At 49.4% G+C, this 26,636-nt stretch overlaps 2 protein-coding genes across 14 annotated transcripts in view; both read right to left on the bottom strand.

Moving 5' to 3' along the window:
* The window catches only part of CDH23 (cadherin related 23), a 207,946-nt gene extending 203,630 nt beyond the window's left edge, over nt 1-4,316 (bottom strand). For 3 of the 13 annotated variants that reach the window (XR_009742447.1, XR_009742446.1, XM_061447880.1), the window contains exon 1: nt 3,961-4,285. The gene's annotated coding sequence lies outside the window, so the exon portion shown is untranslated. Of the gene's footprint in view, nt 1-3,960 lie in introns of all 13 variants that reach the window. The other 10 variants (XR_009742445.1, XM_061447914.1, XM_061447947.1 and 7 more) reach the window with 8 other exon arrangements.
* A 10,163-nt stretch (nt 4,317-14,479) lies between these two features.
* SLC29A3 (solute carrier family 29 member 3) lies at nt 14,480-24,408 on the bottom strand. The gene is made up of 6 exons (XM_061447578.1): nt 24,295-24,408; nt 23,238-23,477; nt 18,994-19,076; nt 17,717-17,943; nt 16,409-16,571; nt 14,480-15,710 (listed from the first exon to the last, which is right to left on the bottom strand). Exons 2-6 carry the CDS (start codon nt 23,463-23,465, stop codon nt 15,041-15,043), a joined length of 1,371 nt encoding a protein of 456 aa, XP_061303562.1. The 5' UTR covers nt 23,466-23,477; nt 24,295-24,408; the 3' UTR covers nt 14,480-15,040.
* Between the last annotated feature and the right edge of the window lie 2,228 nt (nt 24,409-26,636).

Here is a 26,636-nt window from a genome sequence, read left to right as displayed (position 1 = left end):
CGAAGCTCACTTAACTTTCAGCAAGAGGCACTTTGCTGCAACAGACCTTTTCAAGGCCCACTGGCTGTTTGAGCTAATAAAAGCAAGGCTATGCCTGATGGAGTAACACCATGGGCACGCTGTGGCTAATCACTCACGAACTGAAATTTTAGGAGCAGGGGGGAAACAAAGTGGAAGAGACAGCAGAGGGAAAAGAAGATGGGGCTACTTAGGAGGAACACCTACCCCCCCCCAATCACTTGATCCCAAACAGCAACCCCTGAGAGCAGTGTGTAAAACTGTGTAAGAAAGGCTACCAGCACAGATGAAGTTATTTGGATTAATGACAGTAGTTCATTACTCATGACAGGCTTGTTCATGCAAGCCCTCCCAGGACCCCAGCTGTGTCTGAGCACCCTCTAAGGTGTCCAGACCCTCTCTTACATACTCTTTTCAAAGCTGCAGCAGCCTGTGCACCAGCATATCCCCCTATTCCCATCAGGATTTTGATCCCAGTCACTTTCTCCCCATAGTACTCCAAGAGAAGGACATCTTTCTCCTCTGGAAAGCAGCTGTTACATGAAATGCACACATCAGTGCAAAGCAAGTCAGGCTAAGGACAGAAGAAAGCCCCAGTGCAACATGACTCTGGCAGAGGCAGGGAAGAGAACACTACAGCCCCCACCCCCAGCCAGATCAGAGCTTCCATTGCAAGACACATCCAGCAAGGTCCTTAGCCCTGGGGCATGGATTTAAGTAGATGTTTCTTCTAGGCTGTCTAGCAGGGAGATAGCATATGCCTGGGATTGCCCTCTGATCATTTATGGAGCACACTATAGTCAGCAAGCACCCACGGTAGCCACGTGCCAGCACCTTCACAGACTGAAAGCCACCAGGCTCCATAACTAAAGATTTCCTGCTCTCGTTGACCAAAGCTCTGAACTCAGCATGCTGCATCTCACAGCACAGGCATACATGTTATTCTAGCCCCTGCTATAGTGTCCTGGTCATTAGCCAACTACAGGTAAGATCCAGGACATCTGCAAGATTTGGGAAAGTCTTAACCACTGGGATTCCACATCTCAGCTACAGAACCTGCATGCTGAAAGAGGGTCCAATAGCAACTCAAGCACGAAGGCATGAATTTCCACATTTGTAGGCTTTGGGCCATAAAAAACTCAAACTAACCTTCATCCTCCTGTAACATTATTAAAAGTCTTATTGGAGGAAGCAAGGCATTGTAGTGGGAAAACACACAGACATTTGTGTTTAGGATGTAGCTTGAACTATTTATGCTCACAAAGCAAACCTCCAGCTAGCCAGGCTGTTGCCACCTTAATGAGATTTTTATACCCTAACAAGACATTTTACACTGTAATGAGAGGCCACAGGCCAGCCCCTCGTCAAGCCAACCCATATCCTAAATCTTCTTAAATTTAAAAATAATCCATTCTCAAGACCATCTGCATAGAACATCTGAGAAGCTTCATAAATCCTTTTTGAGATGTCCTCAACACTCCTGGGGCGTGCTCCAAAGAGGACTGTAGTGCCTTTTTTCTTTGCATACCTCCATCAAGTCAGCAGAGAATCTACCATACAATGGACATTATTCTGGGTGTTATTGCATCTGAGCAGCAGAAAACAGTTCTGATGCTACCTCCCTGCTATATTCAGGAGATGCCACTGGAAGGGACATGCAGCTTCTTTGTACATGGGCTGGATACCCTTCCCAAACCCAGCAAATAGCCATGTTGCGCAGCTCCCACCTCTTGCAAAGATTGTGTCTCCACTTATCAGTGGGAAAAAAAAAAAGAGGAGAACATCAATTTTTACAGTTTCCCATAAAGGGAGCATTTCACAACTTGGTCTTAAAACAAAACATTGTATTTTCATATCACAATCTTGACTTGGTGCTACAAAACCTGCAGTTTGCCTCCTGAAAGAATGACAGCTTTGTGCTGGGGAGGGAGGGGAGTGGAGAAGGAAAGTGGAATTGTAAAAGGGTTTCATCTCCTCCTTCCCCAGGACAGGGGAAAAAGAGAGATAATGGTAAAACTCCCTCTCTCGAAACACCCATCTGGATTTTGGCAAATGCAAGTTTCCCATGGGAATACCTTATCCTCCCTCCCCCCCCACCACCCCCCCCCCAAAAAAAAAGATCATAAAAACAAACAAACAAAAAACAAGCAAAAAGAAAACCCAAAACCACCAAAACACCAGCTCTATCCCATAGTGCCATCATGCACGGAGGCATGCCAGGCTGCCACAGCTAGGAAGACCCCAGGAAGGAGCCAGGTTTGTTGCATGCATCCTCACCACAGCAGGCACCAGGAAACAGCAGCTCTGCCAGCCCTCCTGACCCCCTTGACAACTGTCATGGCCAGGGAACCTGCCACCAAACAGGGCTTTTCACCCAGCACAGAGGAAAAACCCAACCAAACAACAACAGGAAAACACGCACCAGAATAGAAAACTTCCCATTTCAGCATCACTCACCTCAGAAAATACTGGTAGATAAGAGAGGAAAGACAGCTTGGGGAAACAACAGTGGTTGGGAGAGGGCACTGGCAGCAACCCTAGACATCGTTAGCACGGGACTGGTTTTGGGTTTGCCCTTCCCATGCAAGATACCTGTTGGAGAGTCCTGGGCTGCATCCTTGTCCCAGCCAGCTCCATTAGTCACCCGTGGACAATCGACACATCATCCCATCCTCCACATCCTTCTATGTGGTCAAATAAGCTATCCCCTGCTCTGCTTTCCCTGCTAGCCTTTTTTGTTAATTATTATTTTTTAATGAACTGTTGCCTTTTCTATCAACAGCCTTATTAGTTTCTTTTTTCTTCTTCATTAGGTCTTTACTACCAACAGGACAGATTTTGTATTTTCCCAATTAATTGCCAGTAATGAAGCCCCACACGTGTATTTCTAATTGCATGGAGCGTGGGCTATTATTTACCTTCACGCAGCATCCAAATAATAGTGGATCGGAACAAAGGAACTGGTGCTGGGTAGATCAAACCAGAGGGAAAAAGCTATCCCTGCCACAAAGAGCTTGCAGCCAAGACACACCTAACAAACCTCAAACTCTGTGAGTTAAAAGGATGGGTAATGAATTTGGCTGGCTGGCTTTAATGGGGACCAGACGCTTGAAGTTTGAGCATTTTCTTTAAATAAAGGCTCCGGCCACGACTCCAGGCAGTTCAAAGATGCCCGGCCAATGCCGAGTTTGACGTGCGCGGGGGTCGGTATTTGAAGTGATCAGGAAAGCATTTATTTAAAGAGAAGAGGATTCCAGGTTTTGTGAGATACTAAGAAAAAGAGGAGCGAGCAAAGCAATGCGTGTGAATTCTCGAAGTGCTTTCTCGAGAAATAAATACAAACCGTTCAGAACAAGTGCGCCGCTTTGAAAAGCCGTTTTCCCATTTAATATGTTTTTGAGGGGATTAAGCCCCCCCACCTCCTTCGCTGCCACGCAGTCCCTCCTGGCCGGGGCCGGACCCCCATCCCTCTTCCCGCGCATCCGGAGAAGTTCAGCCGTGGCTCACCCGAGAAAACTTTGCAGCTTCTCACCGCCTCCTCCTTCCAGTCCTAAGTCAGGATTAGAGCCGAGGATGGGAAGGCGGGTGACAGCGCTTGCTCTTTCTGGGACAGGACAGCAGGCACCAACACACAGTATTATTTTTATGTTTGCTAAAGGGGAAAAAGGTTGGGCTTCCCGTCTCCTGCCACTGAAACCACCGGTTTGAACGACACCCCCCCCCCCCAAAAAAAAAAAAACATAAAAATAATAATAACAACGATGGCAGGCTCACCCCAAAGTTGTCCCCGCGGTGGAAGCAAATAAAGGAGCTTTGGGAAGGAGGGCTGCGAGTAAAGCCGCCCCCCAGGGAAGCGGGAGAGATGCCAGCGGCTCCGCGCATTCTCCACGCAACCCCCCTAAAGAAATAAACACGGAACAAGGAAAACCCGCGGGGCATTACCTGCGGCGGCGGTCTCGGTGCCCGGTGTCAGCGGCGGTCCCCCATGCCCCCCCGCGGCTGCCGGCCCCCGCCGCCCTGCCAGCCGAGTGAGCCGCCGCGGGTGGAGGAGGAGGAGGAGGAGGAAGGGGTGGGGAAGGAGCCCGAGCGGCGGCTGACGCGGGCGGCGCAGCGCCCCTTGCCCAGGTAACGGGTATTTCAGCGCCGGCTCCGCCGAGAGCCCCCGGGGACTCCCGGTGCGGCAGCCGGTCCCCAGCTCCCGGGATCGCTCCCAGGGCTGGCGGGGGCCACTCCCGAGGCAGCGCTTGGTTGCCTCTTCAAATACAACTTCAGCCCGAGGCAGGCACCGGCCATATGAAGTTTAACGCAGCCGCACAGGTTTTAGTGTTTTTTGTTGTTGTTATTAGTATTAGCATGATTTTTGTGACCTTTGTGCGTGAGCAGCTGGCAGGCCCGGAGCACGTAAATCATACATGAGCAGGGAAGCGATACGGGCAGCCCGTTGGCCTCTGCACCGCGCTCGCAAGCATGCTAAGAGAGCCGCATGGCAGTTCTTCCTGCCTAGTGCCTCTCCCTTGGACACTCGGTTTCTACAGACACGGCATTGCATTTGGCATGCTATGATTGCACGTTTCCGCCTTATCCTTCACATTCTTACCACCAGATCCCTCCAACTGCAAGTCCTCACGGCTTTCCTAAGCCCTGCTGGACAATGCAGGGCAAATCCTTGCCTCCAGTCCAAGCTCTCACTACAAGCTGCTTTAGGAGCGGTAGCCAAATCCCACTACTTCATCTCAGTTCTTGCCTTCTTGGAAACAATAAAGCCATAGGAAGCAGCCTGCAGTGACACCAGTCCCTACACCAAGGGGGTGATGCAGCTCCCAGCAACAGTCCATGTCCCTCAACCCAAGGAGGACCAGGGCTTTTGGTCCTGCCCTGCTGCACACACAGGTACAAGTCTCCCACCACTTGTGACTTGGAGGAGCTTTACTTTCCTACCAGACCACATCATGAGCAACCTCAATTAAAACACCGAACAAGTACAGGTCATGCTGCTAAAGCTCCTCCTGGAGCCCTGGCTGGAAAAACTGGAACCCTTCCCATCCACTCACCTATGTATCCCTCCTCCTGGAGGAGCAGTGGGCAAATGCTTCTGCAAGAGCAGGAGGGAACAATTAAGCCCTTGCCTCTCTAGAGCAGTTTCTGCTAATTATGCAATTACCCCAACTCCCGGGCTGATTGATTGGAATTGGACAGAGGCCTGTTCCTAGTGCCCTCAGGTTTGCCCTGGGGAAGTGGGCTCTGCAGCGGCCCCCCAGCTGCAGGGATTCCCCCAGGATGAGGGATCCTCTCCCTGTCCTGGGCAGGGGCATCCGCCAAACCTGGTTAAGGTGCAGGCAGGAGCTGGACCTGATGCTGCATCCCAGAGTCAGCCCTGGCAATCTGCAGCTGCTTTGGGGTTAAAAACGAAAGTCCCTGGCAAACAGCTGAGTGTGACGAGCTATCTGTAGTTAACAAAGGTGCTGGGAAGTAATCTCCTTGCAGCACACCTGGGTTGTATAGGGTTTGCCAAGGATTTGCCCTCGGTACCTGAGCTTGTCCTAAAGTTGCAGGTCACAAGGAGTGCAAATGGTGCAGGCATAACTGGCGTGGGGCTCCAAGCACCCTGCTGAGCTAAGCCTGTGCAGGTCCATGTGGTTTATCTCTCCTGGGCTCTTCATCTCTCCCTTGTCCCCTTCATCAGCACAAGGCAGTGTGTATGCAGTCAGGATACCTGCAAAGTGAGGATCCCAGCTGCATCCATAAAGTCAGGAAATTAGTTAGGAGAAGAAACAACAGGAGGGGGAATGACCAAAGCAAAACCATATATTAAGTAACTTGAAGCCACATTTCAGGCCCGCGTGTCATCTGTAGCCACTGTGACTTTGCACAAGTGATATCTTGATAACTGATGATAAATTCAGGTCAGTGTTTCTACTTAAATAGAAGCACACCTCTCCCCTGCTTAATTGCTGTCTGGTTCCTATGCCTGGGCTTCACACCACAGCTTTCAGTGTGCAGGCTGGATAGCTGACTTTCAGCTCATATCCTGACCAGTTTGAAGACCTGTCACCTGTTTTACATAAGTCAACTCTAATGAAGCAGAGTTCCTCCTGGCCTGTATGTCTTGCTTGGACTCTTGGTCCAATTCCCAGTTGAGCCCAAGTTGCAGCCTTTCCCATTGGGAGGGAAGACTAGTGGGATTTCACTGCCTGGGTTCACAAAACTCACAGGAATTCAGTATCTTGTGACCTGTATCTCCCCGTCAAGCTTGGTTTAATCAGGCAGCAACAGCAATAGCTGTGTACAGGCTGGACTTCAAACCGACTTATCTAGTTGGCATTCCCAAGCTCCTGTGTGAAAAAAGCGGTGTTGCTCTGTGATGCAGCCCATGGGGGATGTGCCATCACAATTGCCTTTTTAACAAGCTCATAGCTGGGAAAAAAGGAACTAAAATGATGCACGGCGAGCAGGGGGATGCTCCCAGTGGCGATTGTGATTAGAGGCTACCACAATTAGTGCCAGCCCTACAAGGCAGGGAGAGTGGTGGTTAGCAGGAGGGCTCAGATAACCTCCCAGCTACCCCAGCCTTTCTCCACCAGGATCAGTACTGGGAAACCTTATGTTTTTTGAGCCAGATTCCACCACCTCTCTGCCCTGCCTGTGAAAGCAGAGCAGGTAGACAGAGCCTTTGCAGCCTCCTGGCACCACTCACCCAACCTTGAAATTGTACTGCAGGGCTTCTCCCCCTCTCATTTTCTATCTAACCACAGAACATTTCTCCATCCAACTATCCCTATGGTGCGTCACTCCTCTCTCTGCCTTCCCTGGCCCTTCTGCTATAAGAGGTGGGATTTCCATTTGTCTCTAAATCTTAAATAGATGAAAATGGAAAGCTGGTAAAATGTAGGCGCATGAAAAACCCTTCCCAACTAAGGTACTGAATTACCTCTGTTTGCTGTGGACCATGTACTGCCATGGACCCCAGGGTCTGCACAGATACCAGCTGCCTGACAGCCAGTGCATGCAATATTGTACCATCAGTCATTTTTTCATGCCTCCTTTTCCTAGGAGTCTCCCACAAGGATCCCTTGATATCCTTCCCCAGACACATCCTTTTTTAGTAAATAAAAGTGCAAAGGTGCAGGAGAGATTTTTGTTCAGGAGGAAGCAGCCTCTGTGCCCCGCTTTCACTTCTTGTTGGACTTGGTGATTTTGCCCCCCCACACCACAAGCCCCTTGGGGATGATGGTATCCTCTATGTCCCACTGCTTTCCAGCACCCCACATTGAGGGGTGGGTTGGGACAGCAGCACAAGGGAAGCAGCTCCCCCACTGTCCTGCCCTCTCACCTGAGTCACAGAATTAATTTGTACAGCAGTGGCAGGGTTTTCTTTTTGACCACCTGTGCTGTGGCTGACAGTGAGACAGGTTTTCTGGTGTGAAATTAATTTCCAGGTCCATTTCACACAGAATTTTAAGGCCAATATTAGGATCACGTTGTTTGTTTAGGAATTTATGAGTGAAGGATGCTGGAGAGGAATCTCAGCAAAGTTAAGGGATTGCTCGTGTTTCTATAGAAGAAAAGTACTGAAAGAGCAGCTGGTTCCCTTTTTTCCTTTAGAAGCACAGAAGTACTGTGTTTCAAATTATGTCTTTGAAAGTTAATAGTCCTTACGGAGAGTGAAGCAACTGTGTTTAAAGATAGTGGGAAGGGCAGAAGCTGGGCACACATTTGCAGCACATGTTCAATGCATATGGCACCCTTCACTGAGGGTCCACCAGCTCATGTTTACAGATGGATCCAAGTGAGCTACCCCTGGACCAAGCATCCCCAGCTGGGCCAGGGCAACAGGGGCTAGGTAGCGTCATAGAATGGTTAGGGTTGGAAACGACCTTAATATCATCTAATTCCAACCCCCCAACACCTTACCCTAGATCATGTCACCCAAGGCTCCATCCAACCTGGCCTTGAACACCGTCAGGGATGAAGCATTCACCACTGCTGTGGGCAACCTGTTCCAGTGCTTCACCACCCTTGCAGTAAAGAACTTCTTCCTTATATTCAACGAGATAGCCAGAGCTGCAGCATGGTGGTAACACACAGCGAGAAAAATCAAGGTGTGAGTTCCAAAAAGCCTTACAGGACCTCTCCAAACAGACCTGGTTTAAACCCTGAAGCTCTGCCCTTTGCAGACTCCAGAACAGCCTGCTTGCAAAACACATTGTCTCCCTTTGTAAGCCAAGCTGGAAGCAGTTAGGCCATGTCTCTTGCTAGAGATACTGAGTGCACCCTGTGGCCCCTGCCTGGGCTTGTTAGATCCTGAAGAGATGAATGAGGAACGAACTCCTTCATACCAACTCCCTGAGCAGCTGGAGGTGCTTTTCACTGGCTTTTGAAACAGCCCTTGGAGTGATTTCCTATTGATAGGGAATGTTAACAAATCCATAGAGTAGTGATGGTTCGGTGATGATTGCGACCGGCAGTCTTGAGCAAGAGCTGTCACAGTGAGAGGGGGCAGCTTTGGGAGCCAGGTCCTTTACTCCCCCGGGGATGACTGCCATGAGTCACTCCGTGCCACCACCTCTCAGCTCTGAGCCCTACCGGAGCAGCCGCTTTTCCCCAACCCTCAGTTCCGATTTCCTCCTCAGCAGAGTAGAAGGTGCCATCTACAGGCACAGCATCCGCACTACAGCCTCTGGGTCTCCGCTGCCCGGGCCGGGCTGGACGCGTTCTCCTGTCATGCCACCAGACCCTGCGCTGTGTCCCCTTCCCTGCAATGAGGGCTTGGAGCTGCTTGTCCCGGTTGTTCACTTTTTGGGATCAGGGACTTCCCAGAGAGCTGTGTCAGGTAGAAGACCGCCTCCCTCTTGGGGACTCCTGTGTGCAACCTTGATGGTAACCCAGGAGAGCAAGATGAAAGCACAAGGGAAGGTGATCACCATTTGTACAACTGCAAAGGAATGAGCAAGCAGGTCACAGGATAAATTTGATCACACTGTTGCCTCAGGGAAAAAACCTGGAGGGCACCGATGCTGCTTGCCCAGCAGTCCAAATTCCAGCCCCATGGGTCTACCTGAGCTGCTCCTTTTTTGTGTTTCTTTGCTCTTCCAGTTGCCTTTCATTTAGTCCATTGCGGCTGGGTTCACATGCCTGTAATTTAATGAGGAAAATAAGAAACCATAGGAAGAAGGACAAACAGCCCCTAACAAGTTCTCTTCTGTGTAACTACAGGACAGTAAAGAATGACTCCTGATCAGATGGAGTTAGGGGGCATGCAAGGGAATGCAGGCTCAACACGGAAGTGCTTATACTTTGGCTGTGAAGAGCTGCTGCTGCTAAGGTCAAAAATAAGGCTACAGATCTCTGAGGTGATGTATTCAGAAAGGGAGCCAGGACCTAGAGATGAAGGTCCAACAGGCCAACCACACATTGCTGTCAAAACTCCTGAGGTTGCCCCACTAGAGATGCAGGAAAGCTCTACCCATCTCACCAAGCTGAGGGCTTGCCAGTGTAGCAGAAAAAAAGGCGATGCTGAAGAGCGGAGCTAACACCAGGCACACATGCTGGCTCCTCGTACACAGCCGCAAGCCTGGCACTTGCTCCTGCTTTAAAGGTCCTTCTCAAACCCAAGCTTTCTGCTTCATATTAAAATCATTTGTCAAAGAAGACACTGCAACATGCGCTGTTGGGTAGCCAAAGCTGTGCAGCACAGAGTGAGAGGGGGGTTACAAAATCTGGAAGCAAAGCTGAGCTGGAGGGGGGGTGTGTGTGTGTGCACCACATGAATCAGCAAGCTGGATGGCAAAGGGAGCAGACCCGCCGGCTTGCTCAGCTTTGCCCAGCCTGCTACAGGCACACCGGAATTTGCACTCAGCCAGCCCCAGATACTCTACCCCCCACACTCCATGGCATGATAAATTAGAAGGAAAACTTTCTCTTCTCAGTTTGTTCTCACAGTGCCGTCCAACAGAGCACAAGCCTGTCTAATCAGAAGCTACAGTCCTTCACCATCTGTTTAGAGCCTAATTACAAATGCAGAAAAATAATGTGCTTTACAATTGCACCAGTAAATGCTGTAAATGATTTAAATGCATGCATATGTTCCCCGCAGAATTCAGCATGCATCTGCGACTTCTTCTTCTCACATTAGGCACACAAATCAAGGGAAAAAATACCCAGATCTGACGAACAGCATGTCCCTAGGATAGTGATTTTTTATCCCTTTTTTTCCCCCTGCTGGAATGGCAAATGGGGCTTTTTTGTAACAATTCATTCAACAGCGTTTTCTTCGCTTCCATTTTAAAAACTGTTTATCACCGTTGTGTAAATATAGTACAAATTACTACATAAAACATGTAAAATGAGAACAGCAGCCGGGCAAGCCTGCAGCTGGCTGGTGAGGTTTCAAAGCTGAGGTTTTTCTCTGGGGCACCTATGAAGGGGCAGGATCAGCTTGGCTCCTTTGCTGTGTACTGTGGCCCTCCCCAAGCCCCCAGCAGAGGTGATGACCAGTGGCACTTCAAACCTTTGACTTGCACCTCTCTTTTCAGAAGGATGCTTACCACAAAGCCACCAAGGTTGGCAAGCTTCAACCCTGTGTATAAAAGCATGAATACCTAGAAAATACCTTTCCATGGCTGCAGAGAGGAAGGCAGCAGCCTTTTGAAGGGGTAGGTATCAGAGAACATCACCTCATCTGTGATGGGGTGAAGGCTCTCTGCATGCTGCCCAAACTACCATGAAGAACAGGCTATTGCTCAGGGACCCTGCTGCCCATAGAAATAAAGCTGCCATAGGGTGGTAATCAAGAACAAGGTCATGCACACTGGCTCCTGGCTGGCCATGGGCCCATCAGGAGTTTCGTCGGAATACCTGGTACCATGTACCACCACTCTAACAGCCCCTGCTCCCACAGTCAAGCCACCAAAGGCAATCCTACTCCAGCTCTCTAGGCTTTTGACCTGCAATGCATCACAGCAAAACACTGAAAGGGTGACTGCTGCCCCAAAACACACACAGTGGAGCTGCTGAGAGGCAGCAGAGCTTCTCTGGTCATCACCAGGGCGATGCTGAAGGATAATGAGGTTGTTTTAAAGATGCTTCCCCCTCCCAAGGGCAATAGTGCTATGTCAAAGCCTCTATAATGCAAAGGCTGGTATCACAGATGGAGAGGTGGCAGCATTTCTACCCTATGGGGTACTCCACTGAGTGGGCACAGGCTAGAAAGGCTTTGGAGTTCAGAGAGAAAGAAGGAAAGTCACTTGCAGCTGACGGGAGATGAGAATCACTCTGTAACAACAGTTTCCTTTCCTCCTAGAGTGTGTGTTTGTTGGCTTTAAAGCCCAAATACCTACACTTAAATGCTTCAGCTCCAAAAGAGGGAGGACTAGCTGCACCACTATGCTGAGAGAGAAGACAGAAGAAAAGGTTGGGCGTATGCTCACTTAGCCTCCTTTGAGCAGAAGCTGCAACAGATGCATCTCCTCTGGTTTCTGCCCTTTCATCCAACCACCTCCTGCTCCCCATGCCCTCCTGTCTTGCTGGTGCTGCTTTGCCAGTTCACAGCTTTTGTCTCCCTACCACCAACTGGGTTTAACAACAAAGCCCATTGGAGAACCCAACATGGGGCAGAAGCAGCATCCTCACCATGCCAGGCTGCCAGCTCTCCACATAGCTGGGAGAGCACAGTGGCTCTCCATCCTTTGGCTCATTTTGCCAGTGGTGCTGGCCTCAAACGCTGGGCAAATGGCAGCTCTGCTACTTGGCACCATGCAGGGATTCATTACCATCTTTTATTTAGTTTTACTTTGTGGGCCCACCCTCAAGTGCCTGCATCATTTTATACCCACTGGTGAGACAAGGCCAAGCCCTGCAGTACATGGTCCTTCCTCTGCCAGGCACCTCACAACACATTTTCCTTGGCTGAAAGACGGTGTAAACATTTACAACCCTGCTAGGCTGTCTTAAACAGGTGAGGGGATGGTGTTAATTAAATCAATAAAACCCGGCAATGTGGACGTGTGATGAAGATCAATGGACCCAGCTCAGCTCCCAGCCCTGCGCATTGCTGAGGTCTTCCTCTGGATCTCAAGTGTCCCTGGTCCAAAGAAAGACCTGGGGAGCAACTCCCTCTTGTAAAGCTCATCGAGACCTAGAAGGAAAAATGTAAACTCCTAGCCAAATATCATGAAGTAGGTTTTGACCCCCCACAGCATTTCTGCTGGCTGTCCCACCTTGATTCTGGTGTAGAGCATGAAGCATGCATCATTCCTGAACTGGAAACTGGGGTCGATGGCTGCATTCCTTACCAAAGATACATTATTTAAAGCCATCAAGAAATAAACTGTCATTGCATTTCAACTAACACATCCAAGATACAGCATATTTCATTCTGCCTTGCAACTACTGTTTCTCTTGTCATTCTGCATTTTCTTACATGCGGGAAGATGCACAAGATGCATCTTCACCCAGGCAGTATATGGCAGTAATTACTTCCCTGTTACATGCTCTTATATGCAACATCCTATAAATTACCCATCCTGTTTTGCAGGGGGATCACCCACACACTCATGGCTGCCTGTCAGCATCCATCCTTGTACTCCACCAGTGGTCCCTGCTTTGTATCCTGACCTGATTCTTGCTCAATTTGAACCTGTACTGTTTTTTCTTCCCCTCATTTCTCTACTTTTACTTAGCTGAATACTATCAAAGACAAAGAATATATTCCCTTTTTGCTTGCTTCCCCCTGTAGATGCAGTAAGTATGCTCTCCACACTTACCTGCAGGTCATTTGGAAATATTAAATCAGAATAACCAGGCAATTCTGTCAGGGCTTCTTCACCTGGCCCCTGTCAGTGATTTCTCAGTTTACAGCCCAAGCTGGGACAGAAGGATGACCAGAAGGAAAAATGGAAGCTAAAACTTCACGTATCAGCGCTGTCTTGAAGAGAAATCACTCCAGACACCAGCAGCTGACAGTATCAAGAATTAACTTTATTGGCAGTAGTATTGCATAATTAAGTTCTGTCTCAAGAGGTATTTGGTCTGTAACATAAAGGAAAGGATCAGCAGAGGTGCAAAGCAGTCAGCAAACAAGCAGAATCTCATCACACCTGGGACCGGGGGTAAAATGTTTAAGTTGAGGAGAGCAGACCACATGGCAGGCTCTCAAGTGGGAAGCACTGAAGGCCACAGAGAGATGTTTCTGTTGCCAGCAAGAGGCTGGCTTGGGCTTTTCAGGCACAGCAAAGTACTGCATTACTCCAAGTAATGCTCCATCACCCACAGAGGTGATGGGGGTGCTTACCCCCATGAGCAGCACCTAGCTGGCGGGCCAGCATCACCACCGTCAGCCCTTCAAGATGATGTGGACCTTCACCTGGATCAACACTTCGCCAAAGCAGCCCCTGGCCAAGTGTCAGGGGCTGAAGGGCTACAAACCTGTTGGAGCAACAGGATTAGAAGCCCACACGTTCAAAGTCATTGCTGTAAAGCTGCTCCTTGGTACTGCACACCCTGTAAATTTTCTACTCGTGTCTGTATTTTATGTTTAAATAAAAATAAGCCATAAAGCAAAACTGTGTCTGTATGCCAACGAGCTACCAAACTAAACACTGGAAGGGATTTATATAAAAGCACACATCAAGCCTACACATCACCCCATGGCAACAATCACCACTGGTCCCTGCTGTTTGCCCAGCAGAGCCAGGGCAGGCGCAGGTGGAAAGGCACCAGCCCTGCATCCTTCCTCTCACTAACTACCACATCCAGCACAGCATAGAGACAGCCTAGCAACTCAGACCAGCAGCTTCACTGCTATTCTGTCAAGCAGAAGATGCTGAGAGCATCCCATTAACAGAACATCTGCTAATAACCCAGTCTTAAAGGAAGTATTTTCCATAGATAGCGTCCCTGAGGCATCATCCGCAATGCCAAGTTATGCCATTACATCCTTGCTTCCCACTTCACCTCTCCTAGACCACAAATCTACATCATTTGAGAAAATAAATACAATAATTGTCCAGGTGTATTTGCATGGAAGTTACTTTAAAAGCCAGACCTCTTTGTATGGGCCATATTTTTGGGTGTCACAGTATCTCAGCCCTCTGAAAACATCTGAAGACCATATACGTCGTAGGTAAATTGATCGGCTTTCTGCTGTGAACATCACATCAACACCTCATACTTCTCCCTGGCTTTTATAGACCTTTCTCAACACAGACTAAAGGCACCTTAAAAACCCTGGGTTAGGGCCACTTACCATTGCACTTTCCTTGGGGTTCAGCTGCAGACAGGTAAGTTGGTGTCCACAACCATCACACCACAGTCACAGCTGAAGAAATGATCTTGGGTTGGCCATGACACACAGCCCTGGCACTACTAGCACTCTGCTGGGAGTAGATGATCCCTCAATTCAATCTTAAAAAATTAAAGCAAGCACAAGTCCAAATGGAAAGGTTTCCCTTTTTGTGGCATGAATGTGTGAAATAAATACACCCGAAATTGTGCCCTGCTTCCTGGTGTGGCTGCTATCTGCCCTCAGAGCTTCCTTGAAGGTGCTCCAGGGCTCAAATTCCCTTAAGTTCAGCACCCGAGTTTGATGAAGGGGGATCCCCCTGAGATCACCAAAACACTGCAGGGGTAAACTCAAAACGATAAGGCAGCAAGTCCCAAAGTGCCATCAAAAGCCTTGGTTTCAGTTTAAAACCAGCGTGGTGGCACCAGCTAGCCACCCTTACCCACTGGCACTGGGGCGAGGGCCAGGTTTCCCTGTGCCCCCTGTGCTTTCCTGAGCTCCTTGGGGAGGACAAGGCTTTTTTGGTCCATTTGCTCCAGTCAAGATGGAGAATGACAAATGTTTGACAGTACCTCCCAGGCACAGAGGACACCCCTTCCCAGAAGGAGGACTTTCCTCTTGGATGCAAACCCCTTCTTCCCCTCAGCAAGACAGGCAGCATGATGGGCCTGGCTTCTGGGGGAAAAAGTCCTAAATACCCGACAACGTTACCACAAACCGAGGGCTTTCCCCCCAGCTGCTCCTCTAAATGAGGTGGACAATGAGAACAGAGAAGGCAGACCCCACAGCCAGCCCCACCATGAGGTAAAATGTCATCACCACCCCTGCCGCCTCAGCCAGCTCTTTTGGCACGATCTTGGGGCCGTAGATGATGACCAGTGTCCCCAGGTAGCCATTGCTCAGCCCCAGCAGCACTGTGAAGACCACTGGGTAAACATCTTGGTTGAAGACTACCATCTGTATCTGAGCCCGGGGCTGGTAGTTGCTGAGGATAAAGAGAGGGAGGAAGATGGTCCTGAGGAGGACAAGGGTAGGCAGCAGCTTGCTCTTGGGACCAGGCATCTGTATCCAGGCAGTGATCTGTCTCCCACACCAGTCAGCAAAGTTGTACAGGAGGAAACTGGTGAGTGGAGCAAAGTACTTAGTGCTCCATGGGCTTCCCGAGGACTTGCTGACAGACTCGATGTTGGATGAGAGAGAAGGGAAGATGATGATGGAGATGAAGAAGATGTAGAAGAGGCAGAAGCCAAGGAGAGCGGTCTTCTGCAGGATGGGGCAGAGCGGTGGGATGCCTGTGCTTTTTGCAAGGAAGGAGGTACTTGTGGTGCCTTCTGGCTCTGCCTCGTCTTCCATAGAGCTGTCAGGTGGCACAGTGGCCAGAGAAGGGCTCTCCTCCTGGCTGCTCATGTAATACCTGGAGAAAGAGAAGGAAGGAGATTATTAGCCAAGTGCATGTGGGAGGAATACAAACTGAGATTTGGAGAGAGCAGGAGAGAAGCTGGCTACGCAGGGATGTCTGCTGGACCCAGTCAAGGTAGCTGCAGTGACCCCTATCACACATCCAGCTCTCACCTTGCAAGGGGAGGTGACACTCAGGGATCCACCATCCCCTCTTCCCCACTGTTGTATCCCTTTCCACCCCCAGTAGTTCACAAAGAGGACCCACTGTAGCAGGCATTTGAGGGGGGCAGGTGGTTTCAGGCGATGCACACATAAACAAGACCAATGGGTCAGGCACATCATGATGTTGCATGATGTTGTAGATACAGATGCCCTACATGGACCCACCTAGATGGCTGCTTCCAGTCTATGACGCTCTGCTGACTTCATGCATTTCAGAAGCCTCTATCCCCCAGTGAGGCTTGCCAGAAACTCAGCACATGCTGGGCCAGATGCCCAGTTTCAGTCTGTGGTTTTGGTTAAACAGGGAAGTGTGGCTGATGCAGCACAGCGCTGGAGCTGAAGCATGCAGTATGCAGGATGGGATAGTGGGAGGGTGACGGGGCATAGACTGGCACAGCAGGTATCCCATGGGTGCCCCCAGCAGCCCTGCTCTGCATCGACTCTCAGCCCATGGGATGTGGGATGCCCACGGCAGGCAGGTGCACATACCTGGAGTACTCCAACCTGGGAAGGAGGAGGTACATCATGATGCAGAAGACGATGAAGATGTCAGCGGTGAGGAAGTAGGCCAGGGCACTGTCAGTAACATTGTCTGCTGCAGCCAGGTCTATCACAGAGGCAATGGCGCTGATGGTGCCACCCATGGCCTGACCTGTGTGAGAGATCAGAGAACTGGAACTCAGTGCCTATAACTGAGCCAGCCCGAGATGAGCACAGCTGGGAGCCATGGAGGTGGCAGTGAGCAACCCACAGCACCTCCAGTAAGGAGGAGTTAAATGCAGAGGGGAAAATGAGAGACAGCAGCAACCTCTTATTAATACCTCCTGGTATGCACAAACCCCTCAGGAAAAGCAGCTCAACCCCTGCCCCACATGCTGGTCCCAACCTAGCTCAGGATGCAGCTGCACATACCACCCTGTCTCCATTTCCATACCTTGCTGCAACACAGTTATTTGTGGCACTACATCGCAGCCAAGGTCCCATCCTGCACCCCCTTTCAACGCAAACATGGCAGTACACAGGGGTCAGGATGTGATCCAACCTGCTGGGCTTGCATGTGCTGAGTCCTGCAGAGAAAGTCTAAACCCTGCCCACAGCCTAAACCTTGCCTTCCACCAGCACACATATAAACACCTCTTAAACACTCCCCCAGTCAGGAGTTCAAGCCACCAGCAACAGGTATGCCATCTTGGGGATGCAGTGACTTCTCCCACTGGCCTACATTCATTAAAACACTCCTGTCTTGGCCCCAGGAAAACTCCTTCGTTTTGATGTTTCCCCCCTTCCCATCTTAGTTTGTCAGCCGTTCTGCAGCACATTTATAATGTTATCGAACCTCCAGGGAGCTCATCACTCACAGCTCCCAATATGCCTCTCATCACTGATGGAAGCACATGGAAATGCTGAACAGAAAGGAGGAGACAACACAAAGTCGATGATTCCTCCAACTCCTTCCTCCCTTCTCCCTGCACAGAACAAATAATGAGGTCAAGCTGTCATGCTGGCTGTAGGGTGTTAACCCCCCAGGCAGGCATGGTGAAGGACCGCTGCTCTCCTCTCTCTGATGAGCCCTCAGCACTTTGGTTTATGGGTATTTACAGAAACAAAAGCACCAGCTCATGTGATTATGTTTCTTCCTCAGCAACTTCCCTTTATCCTTAAGGCAAAGTTATGTTTCTAAAATAAACCCCATGTGACAAAACACCAGATGCAGGAGAGAAAGAAAACCAACTACCCAGCCATAGGATTGTGAAAGAGCAGAATCCCACCAGGACAACGTGGCCGAGGGACACTAACCTGAGATCAGCGCTTGCAAGTTCCTCATGGGGAAGCAGCTGCTCAGACCAAAGACGCTGCTGGTGAAGACAGTCGAGGCACTGCTGACGATGGCCACACAGCCGATTGTGAGGGCAAAGAAGCGTGTGGTCCAAGCAGAGGTGTCGACCTTCACCAGCACCGTGATCACCAGGAAGACAGCCAGCATGACAAAGAGGGAGGACAGGATCCGGACACTGGCGGGCACCCTGGGGACAAGGGGATGGTGACACTCCTGTGTTTAGAACTATAATGTGAAGGTGTGATGAGAGGACACCAACCCTCTGCTGCGAGAAGGATCAAAGAAAAGTGAGGGGAGAAGAGGAATAAAAAGTAATTATTTTTCTCAGAAGCCTTTAGATGTCAACAATTTTGCTATCAGCAAGACTAAGTCTATAAGCCCAGCCAAGCTGTAAATAGCCATTTCTCCCAGAAATTAGCGCCTGTCTCCATCACCGGAGCAATGTACAGCAGCAGCGATAAAGCCTGCCTGGGAAACACAGTGGGCTGGGTGAAAGCAATCCCAGGCACGGCTACAAGATAATTACTTGTTTGAGCAAGAAAGTTGCTTATTACCTAGCCAGGAGAGTGTATGGGCTGGCCTGGGGGCAGGAGAGAGGAGAGAGGGAGAGGGAGAGAGGCGGGGAGCTGGACCAGTAGCTGAGATCTACAGATTGAGAACACACATTCCCCTTTGCCCACAGATGTGCAGCAATTTGATCTGGGATAAAGAAGGATACAAACAAATGGATATAGCTATGTTAGACAGAAGTTAAGCTTGCGATGTGGCAAAGATGATCCATTTCTTAAATCAGTGCAGTAAGTGGTAGGACCAGAGCAAGGTGTTACGCCTGGCCTGGGTGAGCTCAGCAGTCCTTAGCCAGTCCCCTGATGAAAACGATGGCAGTTTGAAGATGAAAGAACGTTTGCCAAGCAATTAACCAAGGAATTTATTATAAATTTATTTATAGTGGTGCAACTCAAAACAACTCCAAGCATGGGTGCTGCTGGTACAGTGCACAGTGCTTCACCCTGCTTCATCTCAGCTGGCTGCAATTCAGGCAAGGACAGATGAGGAGATTTTGGCCACAAAGAAGGCTGCCCTCACAATGCCCCGTGTACTCCAAAGCTTCCCTTCACAAGGGAAGGGGAAGCTGAGCTGGGAGCCACAGCTGAAGCCAGAGAAAGGCAGGAGCGACACAGGCAAAGCTGGGGAGAGCCACAGGTAATGGCTGACCTCGGAATAGAGCAGCACTTACTTGTTGATAACCAAGAAGTTTCCAATCAGGCACAGCACCGAGGGCACAGTTGAAGCAATGGAGATGTAACTCTCAAAAAAGTCCTGCCAGGTAAACAAAACAAAATCAACCAACCAACCAACTAACCAAAACCCAAAATCAAACAAACAAGGTGTGGGAGAACAACACATGAATTTCAGTTCCTAAATACAGCATGATACGGCATGCATGGGGGGTTATGATGCAGGTGTCCACCTTGTTGCATCTTAGCACATGCTGCAGAACTGCTCAGGCCAACAGCAGGAAGTGGCCCCCAGGGCTTTTTTATCCTGCAACAGCCATAGAGCCCTGGAATATTTCAGGAAATTAGGGACATAAATTCAGAAGCAATAACGGCGAAGGAAATACCTGTCTTACTGCCGCACTGCCCACATGGGACAGCACCGAAAATGAGGAGGTCTGAATTTCTCCTGCTGGCTGCAGCACCCTGGACAAACCTCATGAACATTTTATCCTATTCTCTGTGAGGGCTGTTTGTTATAAATCAGGACACGAAACCATTCATGTTTTTAGCTAACTGCTTTGAAAGTCCGCAATGGCTAGCAAACCTGTGCATCTCTCTCCACACAGCATGACCAGGACACCATGCCCAAGAACATGCTTGAGTAAAAGCAGCTAAAGTGAGGACACAAGGACATTATTTTCACACCCGGTCTCCCTCTCTGTGTGCATAAAACTCATTGAAAAACTATATTGAGACTCAACACACACTTACTCCAGGGACTTGTGTATCATTCAAGCTAGCTGGCTGCAGCATCAGTCTATATTCACCAGCCCACCTCACACAGAGGTCAGGCCGGGCACACAGAAAGCAATAACCACCGCAGAGAGAGAGAGATTTCTTTGCCAAAATTGCAGCCAAATGCTTACATTTTCAATCCATTTTACGTATGATGCTGTTAAAGCCTGTCTGCTCCACGGTCTCCCTTGAGGTGCTAAATCTGCTCATTTTTTTTCTGCAGGAATCTCAACCAGCAGGTAAGACAATGCTCACAAAGAGGGTGACCTACATATTCACCCCCACTGCAATGGGCTTTCTTTTTTCTCCAGTTACCTAGCTACAGAGAAGGGGCCACATCGCATCTGAGCATAAGAAAGCACTTGGCACGTTTTCTCTGCTTGTAACTCTCTTTTTTCAGCTTTGCATTGTAGTAATTTAATCAGTTTACAATCACGTTAATTTAGTCTTCCCTATTAGGAGCTTTACTGTAAGCAATGAGAAATCTAATAATCCCTTCTAGAGGGTCCATATAGACAGAGACATAAATGCCTGCACTTAACAGCATCAGTTTGGCAAAGCAGGAGGCTCAAAGGTCTACCGCCATACAGTGAATTACAGGAAAAAAGACAAAGCAAAATGCAAAGTTGGCTGCTAAAACTATTACTTATTTACCAACCTACTCAAAACAAACCACCAAACCAGCCTGGGGATATTAAGTATACTCCCTAGCTAATTTTCTTTTGAGGATGAAAAACGACTTTATAACATTTTCACAAAGCAGAAGTGTACATGAAGTAATCTGGCAGAGATGCTGCATTTCAAGCACCCCCGGGGAGATCTTCATTCATTCCCAGCAAACGTGCTCACATCAGTGGTGAGAAGAGAACTGGTGAAGTATTTAAGAAACTGAGGAGCTTGCATCGCACTGGGAAATTTTATGCTGCCTTAGCTACAGTCAAACCCTGCTGGAAAAGAAAAGCCAAGTAGAAGGGTTTCAACTACATTACTTTTGTGAAGAAGGAAAGTCCTCACACCACATTTTTAATGCAGCAGCAGAATGGCAGTGTCAAATTTAATCCATGACCAGAGCAATGGAAAGTATCAGGCCCCATACCTATCTCACCTCTTTGCTCTTGCTCATTAGGTGTTAATCCAGCTCAAATGGTAACTCTTCTCCCTACATGGTTATTCCCATCCGTCACAGACGTGCTTTCAGAGCAAACCGTTGGCTATGCAAGATATACCTAGTTCTCTCTTTCTCCTGAGCCCTCCCTGACGGAGCAGCTCATCTCCTCCAGGCATCCCTTGCTCACAAGGGCCAAGCTCCTTATGGCAACATGGTTTTAGACCATGTTAGACAAACACTGAAAAGATTGTCACAGCTTTCCTAGCTAATAACAAATGATAATCCAGAAAGCCAACCTGACATCTTCCTCCTTGCCCAAAGCTGCCTTCCTGCCACCTCTGCTTCTCATGGCTAAAGGTGTCATACATACCTCAGGCATGGAGCTGAGGCACATAATGGAAGTGTTTGACCCTATATTAACTATAGCACCTTCAAATACATGCCACGACGCACGCCGTGCACTTGGTACTTTAAAGGAAAAAACTAACAAGAACAAAGCACTGCAGTGGCAAATTAGTCATCAGTGGTGGCCAGCACTGTCCACTGTTGCCAAGGTGCTTTTGCAAAGTAGTTTTTATTCTGCTGTAGCCTGGACTTGGCAGCTTGGCTCTCGCCAGGCTGGGAAAGCAATCCAGACCCATGGTGGCGGCTGAAGGCACCAGAGTGTTACCTGGAGCACAGGGCATGAAATTAGCAGCAGCGAGCAGGCTGGAGCCAAAAGCAGGCTGCCAGTCACAGGCACATCTTTCCAGAATTGAGCTTGGTTTGCAGGTAAACCCTCCTGCTGCAGCACCATGGCTCGCCATCCCAGGGGCCAACTGATTTGTTTTTGATCAACTCGACTGCCATGGAAAAGCCAGGTTTCTTGTCTCCAGAGAAGTAAAAAACATGGCACCTTGGCCATGCAGAAAGAGGAGAAACATCTGTTCAGTGAAGCAGTATCCTTCGAACACTTTTTGAAGTGATGATCTGACCAGGAATATAGCTGTGCAAGAGATTTTAGGAAGAATACACCTAGTGATACTTACTCTACTTGAAACCAGTTTTTCGAGAATTGCCTCACATAAGCACGATGTAGAAGCAACAAGGAGTGGGTGGGATGCAGGGACTGTGGAAGGACATCATGCCACGTGGTGGCAGAGCACCCTTCACCCCCTTTTTGAGCACCCTTGCTAGCACAGGGACAGCCTATTTATGGTCTTTGGGCACCACAGGCACTTGTTCTCCATCAGTTTCATCCACCCCGTATCTCAATTTATACCAGCACACTGGTACTTCAGCATCCTGGTACAACTACCGCTGGTGACACTTTGCTTCCTCCCCATCAAAAACGCAGCTGGCTCAACAACTATTAAAATAAAAGCAGCCATGGACACCATATTAAAAAAATAATAGAGAAAACCTGGGTGTCACACCTGGCTCTGTGTTTATATAAAAATAAAATGTGCCCAAACCACTTGAACAAGCTTGGCAACAGGAAGAGGACATGATGCAGCCTCATCGTGCCAATACTTTTTCCAGCCCCAAAGAAATACCATTGCTTTGTCAGGGGGGCACAGGGAAATAATCCTGCCATGGCAGGAGGAGCAAGAGAAGGCAGCTTTTTGGGGGAGAAATAAGAGAGGCCATCAAGCCTGCCACCCCAAGGCCAGCTCATCAGTCACCCCGTGACAAGCTCCTCATCCCATATGTCAAAAGCCAGATGTTTATCACTGCAGGAGATACTCTGGTCACATGTGCCAGATCTTGGAAGGAAAAGCTGTAAAGCATCCAGGGGCACTTGAGACTATCACAAGCCATGTGGTCCAGGGCTCATGTTCCTGCAAAGCCCTGCTGCTGTTTCCAATAAATTACATGCTGCACCAGCCAGAGCAAGGGAGAAACCACCTAAAGCATGCTTGATGCCTTGCCACTGGGCCAGAAGCTAAAAGCAATTCATCTCCCAGCCTGCAGGGAGTTGCAGCTGAGTCCACTGAGAAAGCACAGAGTCCCGTGGGGCTTGGGCACTCACCAAGCGTGAAGGACAGATTAAAACAAAAAAAACAGAAGAGATTTTTACCTTGCACCATAGAAATCATCCTATGAAAGGCAGCCTTGCTTAAGGGGCAGGTTAACCCAGAGTTTTTAAATGCACCTTAAACGTAGCACTTCAAATACAGGGAAAGGACAGAACAAAGTGCTACACTTTTTGGTTTTAAGCATCTATCTTGTTCTCCCCAAATACACCTCTACCCCTGGGTGGCAGCAGGCAAAACCCCAGAGGACATTCACTCACCTTCTGGGAAAGTGGAAGGGGAAAAAAGAGCAAGTTGGGAAGCGGACGAGTTTTTTTTAAGGCCTTGAAAGCAGCATACTCACCTGCAGATCTGACGCCTGCTGCCCCACAGGGCCTGCCCGATCCGAGCAGTTTTGCAGCTTGTACATCCAGTAGTGCTTTGCTGTGATGAAAAAATTCCAGGGCAGCAGTGACCCGACGCCCAGGAGGAAAAAAATAACATAGGCCCCATGTAAGCGGTCGCTTGGCTTTTGCTGGCTGTATCCACCCAACAAGGGCTCCTCTGTCAGGGGCTCCTCATCGGGGTGCATGGTGCTGGCACGCTGCACAAAACAACCACCAACAGAGACATTACCCATGACGGTTGCAAACCGCTGCCTGCAAGTTGCTGTGTGCGGTTCCCTCCTCCTTTGGCCTGTGATCACCCAGCAAATGCTGGATGGGCGTGCTGAACCAGCTTAGCACAAGGACGTTTGGACCCCTGGGAGATATGGGAGAAGTGAACTAATACATGGCAGAGACAGGCACTGCCACCACAGCACCCATGTTGCCATCCTTAATTAATAATTAACCAACCCCTTCGGCTTTGCAGAAGCAGGAAACCTCAGCTCGTGCAAGGCTCCAAAAAAAACTAGCTCGTAAACTACCAACGCCGTGGGGGTGTGCAGGGAAACGCGCAAACTACAATAACACCATCAGGCTTTCGAAAATGACCTGTGAACTAATGCATCACCACCAGGCTCCGCAGACCGGCTTGTAAACTAATACAACATCATCAAGGCTTTGTAAAATGACTCATAAACTACCGTACCACCACCGGGCTTTGCAAAATGACTTGTGAACTGACGCAACGCCAGCAGGCTTTGCAAGGCGTGCGTAAACTACCATAAACTCCCGCAGCAACGCCGGGCTGTACAAAATGACTCGTAAACGACTACAGCACCGCCAGGCTTTGCAGAGCGGCGCCGCGGCAAGGCTGAGCCAAGTGCAGGGGAAGAGAATAATGCCGGAAATGAGGGATTTTGCAAAGCGCGGTCGATTTCAGGAGGAGGAAGCCCCGCATCCCTCCGCGCGCCCAGCCACCTACCTACCATCCCATCCCTCCCTGCACACCCGGGACCCCCCCGCCGCAGCACTTACAGGGGCACCGCACGGCCCCGCCGGCTCCTTGCCCGCCGAGCCAAGCGGAGACGGGTCAAGCCGGGCCGGACTGCCCCGCTCCGCCCCGCCGGGGGTGGGGTAACCCCGGCACGGCCCCGCGGGCGGTGCTGCGCGGCGCGGTGAGGCGAGGACGGGAGGTGGGCGCGGTGCAGCCCGGCGGTACCCGGGCGCAATTGCACCTAACTCTCCCCTTAAGTTTTTTTTTGTCCACTCTCAATTTTTCCGCATGTTTTAAAACAATCTGTTACTCTATTTCACTTCTTGCAGGTGCACGGCAAGCAGCACTGCCCCCCCCCCCCCCCCCCCCGGTTTAAATTAGAAACGCTCTGTCAAAATCAGTGTTAATCACTGCCTAGCTTATGGCGTAGCAATAGGAACATTCGTCAGGGCTTGTTTTTTTGGTGGAAGTCACCAAAGCACGAGTGCATCATCCCCTCCTGAGGATGTGAGGGTGGGGAATGGGGAATTCTTCTGTAGAACGGGGTGCTGCTTACCAGAGCCAGGACACTTTACTCGCTTCACTTCCTGCAACGGCCCATTAGGATGAATTTCACTGTAGAGCCCTCAACTTCCTCCGAATGACACTTGAACACTCACCTTCAGGGCATGATGGAACTGTGAAGGAAAACTTCATTAGCTTTTTTCCTCTCCCCCACCCTTCATTCCTGTATTCCTTCACCAAAGATGGGTTTGGCTCCTTGGGAGGTGGGCAGCTACATAGGAAAATTATAAACTGGTGGGACCCCGGCTTTTCTGCAACCCCATTACAACCAGATGTGCTTCCACAATTTGTTTGCACTTGTGTTGGCAATTAGTGGAGTTTTATATCTTAGGTTTCATGTTGCTGTTTACCTTTAGCCCGTCTGCTGTATCTAAATGCTTTTTCCTCCATTGCACACATATCCAGCTTCTCTTCACCAAAGCTAAATAGTCCCTGTTTTTTGCAGAAGACCCCAAGATGGTCTAGTCTGTGTTTTTTTTTCCATGTACAACTGCCTATGGGACGAATGCAGAACAACCCAGATACCTCAACTCCCAGCAGCAGCAGTGCACACAAAGCTGGCCACCGCCTGGGAGCCAGGGCCAGCCACCACCCATCTCCAGCCTCGCTGAGCCTTCAAGGAGAACATACCGGACAGCCCTGAACACGCAGATGTCAAAATAGCCCCAGACATATGCATGCTCTATTTATTTAGTTGTTTTGTGAGCAAAACAAGCAGAAGCACATGACCAACCCACTGGCGATGTGCTGAAATGGAAAGGCATGAGGGGAGCACATGGCTTTCCCTCCAGAGGTTTCTGCTTGGGATTTTCATCTGCATTGACATGCTAGTCTGGGAAAGCACCTGAGGAGATGGCACAGCCTATCCGAGTCAGTAACCCATCAGCTCAGAGAGATTCACCTGATATTTCTGACCTGCTGCTGTCTATCATGTCAAAAAACCCACTGCTGGAGAACACTCAGATCATATCAACACAAGCGACCGTGACAGCTGAGTAGGGGAAACAAAGACGGTTCACATTTAACTGAAGCCATGAGAAACCCCCTGAGTCAGTACTACTTGAGAGACCCTCTGCAACACAGACCTCCACATGCACTTGGTGCAGATTTTAGGGACACTCCTGTGCTCAAAGTGGGGTTTGGACTGTTTCCCCTCCACCCCAACCCCTCCCACAGGTTCTGTGCTGGCCTGGAGTCATGGCAAGCTGTGAAGGAGCAGGGAAGGTTTCATGATTATCCTAAAGGACTACCAGGTATCCCATAGCACTGCTTGCCCTCCCCATGCTGGAGGTGTAATGGAGCAGGGGGCATGTGAATAATGGTTAAGAGATTGGAATTTGTAAAGTGGGACTTATAGAGGAGGTCCTCCCACTCCTCGGTACAGCTTGACACTTCTACAGAGCAGCTTGTGGTGTAGGTGAACTTTAAAATCCAGTGGGGCTGGCCTAAAGGAAATTTCCTGAACATGCAATAGAAAACTCAAGAGACCCTTGTGTGGGCTGCTCCAGTGCTCCCAGGCATCCAGCAGAATGAATCTGTCAGCACTTAGTGATGGCATGGCAGTCACTTACAAACCTGTCGTGGGGACTGAATTCAGTATGTCAACTGCAGAGAAGACTAGGGCCAGCTTAATTTTATGCTGAATTTGAAAGCTGTGTATTTCAGTAGGAGATGAAATCAGGCACCAGTTGGTCAAAGCTACCCGCAGATTGGGCCTTTGGAAAGATGGGTGCAAAAGGTGCCCAGTGAAAGCAACTTGTAAGATGGAGGTTAAATGAACTAAGATGTAAACAGAAGAAAAGGTTATTACTTCTGAGAA

The sequence above is a fragment of the Pezoporus flaviventris genome, unplaced genomic scaffold, assembly GCF_033815535.1.
Source record: "Pezoporus flaviventris isolate CSIRO_AGI_PZ_B2104156 unplaced genomic scaffold, CSIRO_AGI_Pfla_v1 ptg000001l, whole genome shotgun sequence".
NCBI lineage: Eukaryota > Metazoa > Chordata > Aves > Psittaciformes > Psittacidae > Pezoporus > Pezoporus flaviventris.
This window is presented reverse-complemented; position numbering and strand designations above follow the sequence as displayed.

Excerpts from the sequence above, each read along its gene's own strand:
- SLC29A3 (XM_061447578.1), bottom strand. The coding sequence starts at position 23,465 with ATGCACCCCGATGAGGAGCCCCTGACAGAGGAGCCCTTGTTGGGTGGA. Across the intron at positions 17,944-18,993 it reads AACTTCTTGGTTATCAACAA|GGTGCCCGCCAGTGTCCGGA; the intron begins GTAAGTGCTGCT and ends CCTTGTCCCCAG. Across the intron at positions 15,711-16,408 it reads CCCAGGTTGGAGTACTCCAG|GTATTACATGAGCAGCCAGG; the intron begins GTATGTGCACCT and ends CTCTTTCTCCAG.